At 37.6% G+C, this 13,808-nt stretch overlaps 1 gene segment (V, D, J or C); it reads left to right on the top strand.

The window, feature by feature from the left end:
- Positions 1-742: 742 nt before the first annotated feature.
- Positions 743-1,353, top strand: LOC129686671 (immunoglobulin kappa variable 4-1-like). The segment is given in 2 exon segments: positions 743-817; positions 1,001-1,353. Coding segments are annotated over 2 exon segments (402 nt in total).
- The last annotated feature ends 12,455 nt before the right edge of the window (positions 1,354-13,808 follow it).

Here is a 13,808-nt window from a genome sequence, read left to right as displayed (position 1 = left end):
TATGTATGTATGTATGTATGTATGTATGTATGTATGTATGTATGTATGTATATGTACCATGTGTGTGCCATTGCTGGAATTACAGATGTCTGAGAATCATCAAACAACAGCTTGGAATCAAACCTGAGTCTTTTACAAGAAAAACAAATATTCTTAACAACACACCTGACACTCTACCCCTAAACCTTTCTGTTTTAATATTTATACACTTTTACCTTCTCCAGTCCTCTTTCCTCTCCACGTTTACCATCCCTCCCAAATCCAGCTTTCCTTCTCCTTCTCTCTGTCCTCTCCTTTCTTTCCCTTTTCCACCTAATCTCCTCCTTCCCTTTCATTCTCTCCTTTATTCTGATCCCCTTTCCATTTCTTTCTGCTGTTGTTGATCAGAATATTTATTCTTTCCTTAAGATTGTTATCAAAAGTTTTCTAGTATTATTTCTGTCAAATTCACTTGGTCTTAAGGTCTTTGTTTTTTAATGGAAGACTGTCATAAGTGCATCTTAGTATTTGCAGTTTGAGAGCTCTAAGTTGGTCCATGAGCTTCTATCTTGAACCCCTTCCCCTGCAGTGATTGCTTATTTTCTTGAATGATAGTTTTGGCTGTAGATTTAACGTGGATGCTCTCACACCCCAGAACCCAGGCTATTTCATTTCTTATTTGATGGCTACTTTGCATAGGTCCCTACAAGCCAGCCCATCTGCTCATATTTTATAATTCAGGCCTTTGCAGTGAGAACTGAAAAGCATCAGACAGGCAGTGGCACGAAGATGGAGTCACAGACCCAGGTCTTCATATTCCTGCTCCTCTGGATGTCTGGTGAGACATTAAAGACTATTGGAATATCATCAAAATAATTCATTTGTAGAGGAACAGCTATTTTCTATTGGAATCCAATAGTATGCAGGCAATGCCATTAGAAAAGGCATTTTTGATCTTAATATTTGCATCAGGAATTCATTTGTGCATATGTGAATACTCATTGTCTCTTTCTGATTGCAGGTGCTGAAGGGGACATTGTGATGACCCAGTCTCCTGAAATCATGTCCACATCTGTAGGAGACAGGATCACCTTAAACTGCAAATCCAGTCAGAATGTGGGTAGTAGTGTACATTGGTACCAACAGAAACCAGGGCAGCCTCCTAAACTACTAATCTCCTATGCATCTGATCGATACACTGGGGTCCCTGATCGCTTCACAGGGAGTGGATCTGGTACAGATTTCACTCTCAGCATCAGCAGTGTGCAGGCTGAAGACCTGGCAGATTACTACTGTCAGCAGAGTAGCAGTAATCCTCTCACAGTGCTTCAGCCTCCAACACAAACCTCTTCTATAGTCTCAGCAGCTGCCTAGACTACACACAGCCCTGGGCCTGCACACTTCCCCTTCTGCCTGAGATCTGCTATGCATGACTAAATGATGAAATGTTCAGCAGAAAATTAATAAAGTGGTGGCCTCCATCTTGTATAGTTTTAGCAATGCAGGTGCATATAGATAAAAAGGAGAAGCTAAGTTAAGAGATTCAGAAGTTGTGGTGTTGCACTGAGAGGATACATTACAAGCCAGAAGCATCAGTGAACTTTAAAGTGTCATGCAGGCTTTAGATATGTCCATGTTATGCCTTCAGGATAGGATGACTCTGTCTAAAATAGGACAGAATTTGAAATCATTTACAAAGAATACATCATAATGAGTTTATTAGTTTAGATTAAGAATTCTCAAGTTTTCATAAGTTAAATCTATGAAAAATATTGTCCATTTCATTTAGATTTTCAAATTTTGTGGTGTATAGGCTCTTGAAGTCAGACTTTCTGATTCTTTTAATTTCCTCATTGTCTCTCATTATGTCTCCATTTTTGTTTATGATTTTGCTGATTTGGTTAGTGTCTCTCTCTGCCTTTTAGTTAGTTTGTCTAAAGGTTCTTTTATCTTGTTTATTTTCTCAAAGAACCAGCTCATCGTTTCATTAATTCTCTGAATTGTTTTTTTTTTCATATAATAAACAGTTAATTACTGTTAGTCTAGATGGCTGTATGAATATGAAAGCCCAGGATTGCATTATCAGCACACAGAAAAAATGAGGAACTCTGGGCAACTGGTCATGTGCCCCTCCCTTAGTTCACTGATAGGGTTGAACATTCTCCCCTTCCATCTGACCCTATCCTATCAGATCTCATCAGGACTGGCTGCATTGTCTTATTCTGTGGCCTGCTATGGCTGTTCCCCATCCCCTCATGAGAAGGTGAACAATGAACCAGCCAATGAGTTCATGTGAGAGAAGGCCCCTCTGCCCTTATTAGAAAACCCACTTGTAGCCTGAGCTCTCATGGACTACTATGTGTGCAGGGGTTTTAGGTTATCTCCATGCATGGTCCTTGGTTGGGTTGTCAGTCTCAGAAAAGACCACTTGAGTTTTTGGTTCTCTTGTTCTGCACACTTTCTTCAAACAGGTTTAGTATGTCTGGTAATCTGTTGAGGTCTTCCATCCATTTGGAGTTTAGTTTTGTGCAGAGTGATGAGTATGCATCTATTTGCATTCTTCTATATGTAGATATCCAGTTAGACCATCAGAATTTGTTGAAGATTCAATCTTTATTTCCATTGTATATTTTGTTACCCTTTGTCCCAAATCAGGTGTCCATCGGTATGTGGGTTTATTTCAGGGTCTTCTATTCAATTCCATTGATCCACCATTCTGTTTCTATACCAGTACTATGTAGTTTTTATTAGGCTGGTCTATAGCACAGCTTGAGATCAAGAATAGAGATACCTCCAGAAGATCTTTTATTGTACAGATTTGTTTTAGCTATTCTGGGTTTCTTGTTATTGCTCATAAAGTTGAGAATTTTTCTTTCAAGGTCTGTAAAGAATTGTGTTGGTAATTTGATTGGATTTGCATTGAATCTGTAGACTACTTTTGGTAAGATGGTAATTTTTACTAAGTTAATTCTGCTAAGCCATGAGCATAGGAATTCTTCCATCTTCTGATAGCTTCTTCAATTTCTTTCTTCAGAGACTTGAAGTTATTTTGATTTGCTTGGTTAGAGTTACACCAAGATACTCTATGTCTTTTGTGTCCTTTGTGAAGGGTGTTGTTTCCCTAATTTCTTTCTCAGTCCATTTGTCTTTTGTATACAGGATGGCATTTGATATTTTGACTTAATTTTGTGTACAGCCACTTTGCTGAAGGTGTTTTTCATCTGTAAGATTTCCCCGGTAGAGATTTGGTGTGACCTGTCCTTTGTAGAGAACGGGGTGTTGACGTCTCCCACTATTAATGAGTGGGGATCTATGTGTGGCTTCAATTTTATTAATGTTTCTTTTACAAATGTGGTGTTCTTGTATTTGGGGTATAGATGTTCAGAAATGTGATGTCTTCTTGGTGGAATTTTCCTTTGATGAATATGAATGACCTTCCCCTTCTCTTTTGATTAATTTTCATTGAAAATATATTTTACTAGATATTAGAATAGCTACTCCTGCTTTCTTCTTGGGTCCATTTGCTTGGAAAACTGTCTCCCAGCCCTTTTCTCTCAGGTAATGTCTATTTTTGTGACTTAGGTGTGTTTCTTGTATGAAACAGATTTTTGGATCTTGTTTATGTATCCATTCTGTTAGTCTGTGTCTTTTTATTAGAGAACTGAGTCCATTGATGTTGAGGGAGATTAATGACCAGTGTCTGTTAGATCTTTTCATATTGATGTTGACTGTGGTAGTGTGTTTGTGTTCTTGCCTACTTTTAGTTTTTCTGTAGTCATTTGTTTCCTGTGTTTTTCTGAATGTAATTAGCTTTCCTGGGTTGTATTTTTCCTTCTAGTATTTTCTGTAACACTGGATTTGTGGGTAAGTATTGTTTAAATTTGTTTTTGTCATTGAATATCTTGTTTTCTCCATCTATGAGTACTGAAAGTTTTGCTGGGTATAGTAGCCTGGGCTGACATCAATGTTCTCTTAGTGTCTGCATGATATCTGTCCAGGCCCCTCTGGCTTTCATAGTCTCTGTTGAGAAGTCAGATGTGATTCTGAGGTTTGCCATTATATGTTACCTGGCCTTTTTTCCTTGCAGCTGTTATTATTATTTTGTTCTGTATACTTACTGTTTTGATCATTATGTGGCAGGAGGATTTTATTTTCTGGTCTATGTTATTATGTGTTCTGTGGGCCTCCTCTGTTCTTCTAGGCCTCTCCATAAAGTTGGAAAAATTTTCTTCTATAATTTAGTTGAAAATATTTTCTGGGCCTTGGAGAAGGGAATGTTATTTTTCTTCTATTCATATTATTCTTCAGTTTTGTCTTTTCATATTGTCTTAGATTTCTGGGACTGTCTGTGTCAGAAAAATTTCCAGATTTAACATTTTTATTTATGGATACATCAATTTCTTCCATAATATCTTCCACACCTGAGATTCTTTCTTCCATCTCTTGTATTCTATTGGTTATGCTTACCTCTGTAGTTCCTGTTTTATTCCCTAAGTTCTTTCTCTCCATGATTTCCTCCCTTTCTGTTTTCTTTAAGTTTTCCAATTCTATCTTCAGATCTTGAGCCATTTTGTTGATTTCCTTCACATGTCTGACTGTATTTTCCTTCAGTTCCTTCCGCTGTTTATGTGAACATTCCTCTGTTTTTTTTTTAAATTTCTTTCAGTGATTTAATTATTTCTGAGACTCATAACCAAACCTTGGGCAGAGTGTAGAGAATCATATGAAAGAAGGGGAGTTAGTATGACCTAGAGAGGACAGGAGCTTCACAAGGACAAAATATATCAGGGCATGGGGGATCTCTATGGGACTGTTTCTCCAACCTAGGATCATGTATGTTTATAACCTAGAACCACTGCTCTGATGTAGCCCATGGCAGCTCAGTAACCAAGTGGGTTTTCCTAGTAAATGGAACAGGAACTATTTTTGACAGAAATCAACAAGTGGCTCCTTCACCTCCTCCCCAATCCTCCGAGGGAGGAACAGTCTTGCTAAGCCATAGAGGAGGACATGGCACACGCTGAGGACATGGGACCTCTCTTCTAAACAGTCCACCAAGTGCAAACCAAGACAATTCAAATATATGAGCCTATTGGGAGGGAAGGAGTTATTCAAACCACAAAAATTATTTTTATATTTTTCATGAAATTATGATGATGGCTAAAGAAACTCCATTTATGCTGGGCATCCATCTTGGTACCCATTGGCTGTTTTTCTCTGACTACAGCCCTGGAAGATAAGTTTCCCATGACCCTGACTCTGCGACTTTCTCCACCCAGAAAGGTACAGACATGACTATCTACTTGTTATGATATGACCTACTACATTTTGGCTTCTGAAACCTGCTCATGCACATAGTCAAGGACTATTTTGATGTTGCCTTAACTACCTAATCTTGGCAGACAGGCTCCTGGTTGGCTTGTGCAGACATCAAGGTCTTCCCATGATTCTCTAAGAATATTTTCCTCACACCTGCCTTCACATAGCAACCCCAAGTTTATCTTGGAGATTATTATCCTGCTGGCAGTAATCAATAAATCTTTTGATTATAACTGAACTGAGTTTATCTTCTTGTCCCAAAGATCAGAAACACCAACATCCCCTCTCAAACCAGTGGACCTCTCACATCTTCTTGAAGAATACTCCAAACACCAGAGACAGACAGACCCAGTCTGATGTACAGACTCAAAGAACAAACAGATAGATAGAGGTTGACATAAGAACATATCCAACAAAAATCAGGACATCATGGCTTCATCAGCAACCCCCAAAACCAACGGATATGCTACTTCATCAGGAACACAGGAAAATGATTTTGAAGCTATTCTTATCCAGTTATTAAAGGAACATAAAGAGGAAAAAAACTCTCAAAGAAAAACAGTAAAATACAGCCAAACAAATAGAGGCACAAGTAGAGATACAATAAGTGGCACAGAGAGAGGAAACGAACCAAAAAGTAGAGACCATCATAGAGAGACAGCAATCCACATTCAAACAGATGAAGGAAATGGTACAAGGCATGAAAACAGAATCAGAATTAATAAATGAAACACAAACAGAGAAAAGCCTGGAGCTGGAAAACTTAAAGAAAACATCAGGGACCACAAAGGTAAGCACCACCAACAGAATACAAGATATGGAGAATCTCAGGTGCTGAAGAAACAATTGTAAAAATAGATACATCTCTCAAAGAAAAAGTAAAATAAGAATAGTTCCAAACATAAAACAGCCAAGAAATCAAGGACGATATGAAAAGATGAAATCTAAAAATAATAGCAGTAGACAAAAAAGATTCTGGGCTCCAAAGTTGAGACAATATTTTCTAGAAAACATTCCCAATATAAAGAGAAAGATGTCCATTAACATACAAGAGGCCTACAGAACACCAAATAGTCTAGACCAGAAAAGAAACTCCTCACATCACATAAGAGTCAAAACAATAAATCTAAATAACAGAGAAAATATAGTAAAAGCAGCAAGGGAAAAAGACCAAGTAACTTATAAAGATAGACCTTTCAGAATCATACCAGACTTCTTAACAGAAACTTTGAAAGCCAGAAGGGCCTGGGCAGATGTCATGCAGACTCTAAGAGACCTCAGATGCTAACCCAGACTACTACTGCAAAGATTTAAATCAACATAGGTGAAGAAAAGAAAATATTCTATGATAAAACTAAACTTAAACAATATCTACACAGCAACCCAGCCCTACAAAAGATACTGAAGAAAATTTCCAAGCCAATAAATCAACTACACCTAAGAAAACACAGGATATAGATAACTTCACAACTAAAAATTAAAAGAAAAAAGCATTAAAACACAGTAATACTACCAACTCCAAAATAAAAGGGACTAACATGTAAGTGTGACTATTATCTATCAACATCAACAGCCTTAACTCTCCAATAAAAAGACACAGACTAACAGAATGGTTGCGGAAACAGGAACCAACATTCTGCTGCATTCAGAAAACACACTTCTGCAACAAAAATAGACATCTTAAAGGGCTGGTAAAATGTTTTTCCAACCAAACAGACCCAGAAAACAAGCTGGGGTAGCTATCCTAATATCTAATAAAATAGAATTTCGAGGGGCACTTCATATTCATCAAAGGAAAAATCCACCAGGAAGACATCACAATCCTGAATATCTATGCCCTCAATACAAGAACACTTGCATTTATAAATGAGACATTACTAAAGCTTAAATCACAGATCGATCCCAACACCTTAGTAGTAGGATATTACAGCACTCCACTCACCATGGAAAGATTATCTAAACAGAAGAGCTAAATAGGAAAATAATGACACTTACATATAACCTAAATCAAATGGACCTAATATATGCCTACAGAACTTTGTACCAAAACTCAAAAGACTATAGCTTCTTTCCATCACCTCATGGAACCCTCATAAAAATTGAACATATAATCAGTCACAAAACAAGACTCAACAGATACAAGAAGATCAAAATAATCCCTGTATCATATCAGATGACCATGTACTAAAACTAGACCTCAATACAACAGAAATAACAAAAAGCCTACATACACATGGAAACTGCACCACTCTCTACACAAGAAGAGCCTGGTAAGAATAGAAATTAAAAAAGAAATTAGAGACTTCCAAAAATTCAATGGAAATGAAGGCACAAATGCCCAAACTTATGGGACACAATGAAAGCAGAGCTAAGAGGAAAGTTCATAGCAATAATTGCCTCCAAAAAGGAGTTTGAGTCATCACATACAAGTAAAGTAACCACACATCTAAAAGCCCCAGGGGAAAAAAAAAAGAAGTAGAAAAACACAAGAGGAGTAGATGATTGGAAATTATCAAATTCACAGCTGAAATCAAAGAGTTACCAACAAAGACAACAATTCAAAGAATCAATAAAACCCAGAGCTGGTTCTTTGAGAAAACCAACAAGATAGACAAAAATTTAGCCAAACTAATTAAAAAGCAGAGAGAAACTATACAAATCAGCAAAATCAGAAATAAAAGTGAGGCATAATGACAGACACTGAGGAAATCCAAACAATCATTAGGTCATACTACAAAAGGCTATATACTACAGAATTTGAAAATCTAAAATAAATGGACAATTTTCTTGACAGATTCCATTTAACAGAATTAAATCAAGATCAGGTAAATAGAAGAAATAGTCCTATATCCCCCAAGGAAAGAGAAGCACTCATCAAATTCTCCAATACAAACAAAACATCACAGAGGAGACAGTTTCAGCAGAGAATTCTACCAGACCTTCAAAGAGGAGCTAAGACCAATACTCTTCAAACTATTCCACAAAACATAAACAGAAAGAACATTACCAAACTCATTCCATGAAGCCAAAGTCACTTGGTACCTAAACCACAGCAAGACCCAACAAAAAAAAGAGAACTTCAGACCTTTCTCTCTTAAGAACATCAATGGAAAAATACTCAATAAAATACTTGCTAACCAAATCCAAGAACATATCAAAGATATCATCCACTATGACCAGGTAGGCTTCATCCCAGGCATGTGTGGGTGGTTCAATATATGGAAATCCATCACTATACTCTACCATATAAACAAACTGAAGGAGAAAAACTGCATGATCATCTCCTTACATGCCAAAAAGCATTTGACAAAATCCAACACCCATTCATGTTTAAAGTCTTGGAGAGATCAGGGATACAAGGCACATATGCAAACATAGTAAAGGCAATATACAGCAAGCCTATAGCCAACATCAAACTCAATGGAGAGAAACTTAAATCAATTCCAATGAAATCAGGGACAAGGCAAGGCATGTGGCTCTGGTCTGATGACCAAGTGCCTTAGTGAGCCAGGATCTAGTCCTGGTTCTGCCTTATGACCTGAGAATAGATGCAACTGATTCCCACACTGTGGAGTTTCCTCTCACTGGGAAACATGATCACTGTTGTTTTAGGACCCATAGTTCAGTCTCTTGGTCACTGTACCAACATTGCTGTCCTGCTCCTCAGACACAGTGTCCTTCTGGTGCCACCATCTTGGATTCCCCCTTGAAGTTTTTTTCAAACAGGTCTTTCACTTGCTTGGTTAGAGTCACCCCAAGGTACTTTATATTATTAGTGGCTATTGTGAAGAATGTTTTTTTCCCCTAATTTCTTTCTTAGCCCTTTTGTCTTTGGTATACAGGAGGGCTTCTGATATTTTTGAGTTGATTTTGTATACAGCCCCTTTGCTGAAGGCATTTATCAGCTGAAGGAGTTCTCTGGTTGAATTTTTGGGGTCACTCATGTATACTATCATATCATCTGTGAATAGTGATACTTTGACTTCTTCTTTTCTAATATGTATCCCCTTGATTTTCTTTAGCCATATTATTGATCAGGATAAGACTTCAAGTACTAGGTTGAAGAGATATGAAGTGAGTAGCCAACCCCTAGATACTGTTCCAAGGGAACAGTAATCCCTAACTAAACTGACCAAACCATGGGGCACCCAGGTTAAAGCAGCAGCTCACTAAATTTATGGCAAGAAAGCCAAAAGCAGGGAAGCTTTCTCCAGGACTTCTCCAGATAAGACAGAAGCCCCCTGACTAACAAAGAATAATTACCACTCAGATCTGTATGCATGATGTGAGCTGTGGCAATTCCTGAAAAACACTGGCCATTCAGTGACCATGCCCAAAAAAATGAGGAGACTCCCTTCAGGAAAAACCATCTTCCTGCCAATGGGATTCTCCTCACCCCAGGATTCCAGGAAGCACCAAAAAATAACACCCAATACCTAAGATAGCCCAATGGGTAGAGGCCAGAGTAAAAGCACAACAACAAAAGACAGAGCAATATGGTATCTCCAGAACCCAGTTATCCAGGGGCAAGCACCTGTGGACACCACAGCAAAAAGGAAATTCAAGAAGATGACCATATATCGATGCTTCTGAAGAGGATAATAGAGGAAACAAATAAAATACGTAAAAACCAGAGGAAGATAAAGTAAAAATGATTATGGCCTTCCATAAAGAAATAAAGGAAGTTGCACCCAAACAATTTGTGGCCTTCAAAGAGGAAATATTTAAATCACTGAAAGAAACAGAAGAAACAGAGGATTGTTCAAACAAACAGATGAAGAAATTGAAGGAAAAACAGAAAATTACAGTAAGACAGAGGAAGAAAATCAACAAAACAGCTGAAGATCTGAAGATAGAATTGGAAAACACAAATGAAAACACAAATGGAGAAAATTGTGGAGAGAAATAACTTAGGGAAGTAAACAGGAACTACAGAGGTAAGCATAATCAATAGACTACAAGAGATGGAAGAAAGAATCTCAAGTGTGAATGATACAATAGAAGAAATCGATGTATCCATCAAAGAAAATATTAAATCTAAAAAAATTCCTGACACAGACTGTCCAAGAAATCCAAGAGAACATGAAAACACAAAACCTAACAATAATAAGAATAGAGAAAAAAAAAAAGATTCCCTCCTCCAAGGCCTAGAAGATATTTTCAACAATATCATAGAAGAAAATTTCCCAAACTTAAAGGAGAGGCCTAGAAGAATAGAAGAGACCTACAGAACTTCCAGTGAACTAGACCAGAAAAGAAAATCCTCCCATCACATAATAATCAAAACAATATCTATACAGAACAAAGAAAAAGTTCTAAAAGCTGCAAGGGAAAAAGGCCAAGTAATATATAATCACAAACCCATCAGAATCACACCTGACTTCTCAACAGAGACTATGAAAGCTTGAAGGGCCTGGACTGATATCTTGCATACCTAGGAGAACACAGATGTCAGCTCAGGCTACTATATCCAGCAAAACTCTCTGTTATCATAGATGGAGAAAACAAGATATTCAACTACAAAAGCCAATTTCAACCATACCTACACACAAATACAGTGTTAAAAAAGATACTAGAAGGAAAAATATAATCCAAGAAAACTAAATCCATTCAGGAAAAGACAGGCAACAAATAACCTCACTACCGAAAAAAAAAAAAAAAAAAAGTAGCCAAGCACACAAACACAGCCAACATCAATATCAAAGGATCTAATAGCAGCTGGTCATTAATCTCTCTCAACATCAATGGATTCAATTCTCCAATAAAGAGACACAAAATATCAGAATGGATGTGTAAACTAGACCCAACAATCTGTTGCATACAAGATATACAACTAAGTCACAAAGATAAACATTACCTGAGAATAAAGGACTGGAAGACTAAAACCAAACATAGATCCACACATTAGTAGTGGGAGACTTCAACACCCCACTCTCAACGGACAGGTGAACAAAACAGAAATTAAATAAAGAAACAATGACTCTGACAGAGGTCATGAATCAAATGGACTAACACACACCTACAGAACCTTTTACCTAAGCACAAAAGAATTTACCTTCTTCTCAGCACCTCATGGAACCTTCTCCAAAATAGACCATAAGGTTGGTCACAAAGCAAGCCTCAACAGATCCAAGAAAACTGAAATAATCCCTTGTATCCTATCAGACCACCATGGCTTAAAGCTGGACCTCAACAACAGAAATAGCAAAAAGCCTACGTACACATGGAAACTGAATAACTCACTACTCTAACAGCTGGGTCAGGAGAGAAATAAGGAAATTAAAGTCTTCCTAGATCTCAATGAAAATGAAGACACAACATACCCAAACTTATGGGACAAGAGGAAAGCAGTGCTAAGAGGAAAGTTCATAGCACTAAGTGCCTTCAAGACGAAATTTGAAATATCTCATCCAACAACTTAATGGCTCACCTAAAAGCCTGAGGGGGGGGGAAAAGTAGACACACCAAAAAGGAGTAAACAGCTGGAAATAATCAAACTCAGGGCTGAAATCAATAAATTAGAAACAAATAAAACAATTCAAAGAATCAATAAAACCAAGAGTTGGTTCTTTGAGAAAATCAACAAGATAGACAAACCCTTAGACAAACTAACTAAAAGGCAGAGAGATACTATCCAAATTAACAAAATCAGAAATGAAAAGGGGGACATAGCAACAGACTAAAAGGAAATCCAAACAATCGTTAGAATTAACCTAAACAGATTGAAGGCAATATATATCAAGCCAACAACAAACTAAAAGGAGAGAAACTTAAAGCAATCCTACTGCAATCAGGGACAAGCCAAGGCTGTCCACTCTCTCCATATCAACATAGTTCTTGAAATCCTTGCTAGATCAGTAACACAATTAAAGGAGATCAAGGGGATACAAATTGGAAAGGAAGAAGTCAAAGTATCACTACTGGCAGATGATATGATAGTATACCTGCGTGACCCCAAAAATTCTACCAAGGAACTCATACAGCTAATAAACACATTTAACAAAGTGGATGGATAAAAAATTAACTCAAAAAAATCAGTAGCCCTCCTATATACAAAAGACAAAATGTCTGAGAAACAAATTAGGGAATCAACACCCTTCACAATAGCCACAAGGACATAAAGTACCTTGGTGTGACCCTAATCAAGCAAAAAGGCAAAAACTTTATGAAAAAAGTTTTAAGTCTCTGAAGAAAGGAATTAGAAGAAGATAGCAGAACGTGGAAATGTCTCCCATTCTCATTGCTTGGCAGGATTAACAGTAAAAATGGCCATCTTACAAAAAGCAATCTGAAAGGCTCTGCCCTGCAGACTATTAAAACAGATGCTGAGACTTATGGCCAACTGTTGGGCAGAGGGCATGGAATCTTATGTAAGAAGTAGGAAATAGCAAAAGGTGGAGAGGACAGGAACCCCACAAGGAGAGCAACAGAACCAGAAAATTTGAAGACAGGGGTCTTCCCAGAGACTCATACTCCAACAAATTACCAGGTATGGAGATAACCTAGAACCCCTGTACAGATATAGTCCATGGCAGTTTAGTGTCCAAGTGGGTTACATGGGAACCCACTTGGGAATGGGAAGAGGGACAGCCTCTGATATAATCTGATTGGCCTGCTCTTTGATCATCTCCCCCTGAGTGGGAATCAGCTTTACCAGGCCACAGAAGATGACAATGCAGAAACTTCTGATGTGATCTGATAAGATAAGAAGGAAGGAGAGGAGGACCTCTCCTATCAATGGACATGGGGAGGGGCATGCGTGAAGAAAGAGGAGGGAGGGTGGGATGGGGGGAGGAGGTAGGTGCTTATGGGGGAATACAAAGTGAATAAAATATGATTAATAAAATTAAATTAAATTAAAAAATAGAGATTCAATGCAATTCTCATCAAATTACCAACACAATTCTTTACATAACTTGAAAGAAAAATTCTCAACTTCTTATGGAATAACAAGAAACACAGAATTGCTAAATCAATTCTCTTCAATAAAATATCTTCTGGAGGTATCTACATCCCTGATCTCAAACTGTACTAGAGAGCAACAGTAGTAAAAACTGCATGGTACTGGCATAGAAACAAACTGGTGGATCAATGGAAACAAATAGAAGAACCAAAAATAAAACCACACACTTATGGACCCTTGATTTTTGACAAAGAAGCCAAAACCATGCAATAGAAAAAAAGATAGCATTTTTAACAAATGGTGCTTGTCGAATTAGATGTCTACATGTAGAAAAATGCAGATATTATAACCTTGTATATTTATCACCGTGCACAAAACTCAAGTCCAAGTGGATCAAAGACCTCAACATAAAACCAGACACACTAGAACTCATTGGTACAGGAGAAAACTTCCTGAACAGAACACCAACAGCACAGGCTCTAAGAGCAACAATTAATAAATGGGACCTCATCAAACTGAAAAGCTTCTGCAAAGCAAAGGACACTGTATCAAAACAAAGCGACTGCCTACAGATTGGGAAAGAATCGTCACCAACCCTTTATCTGAC

This window comes from Psammomys obesus, unplaced genomic scaffold (genome assembly GCF_907164565.1).
Source record: "Psammomys obesus unplaced genomic scaffold, mPsaObe1.curated_primary_1811, whole genome shotgun sequence".
In the NCBI taxonomy this organism is placed as follows: Eukaryota; Metazoa; Chordata; class Mammalia; order Rodentia; family Muridae; genus Psammomys; species Psammomys obesus.
The sequence above is the reverse complement of the archived record's forward strand: the minus strand, read 5'-3'. Positions and strand labels throughout refer to the sequence as shown.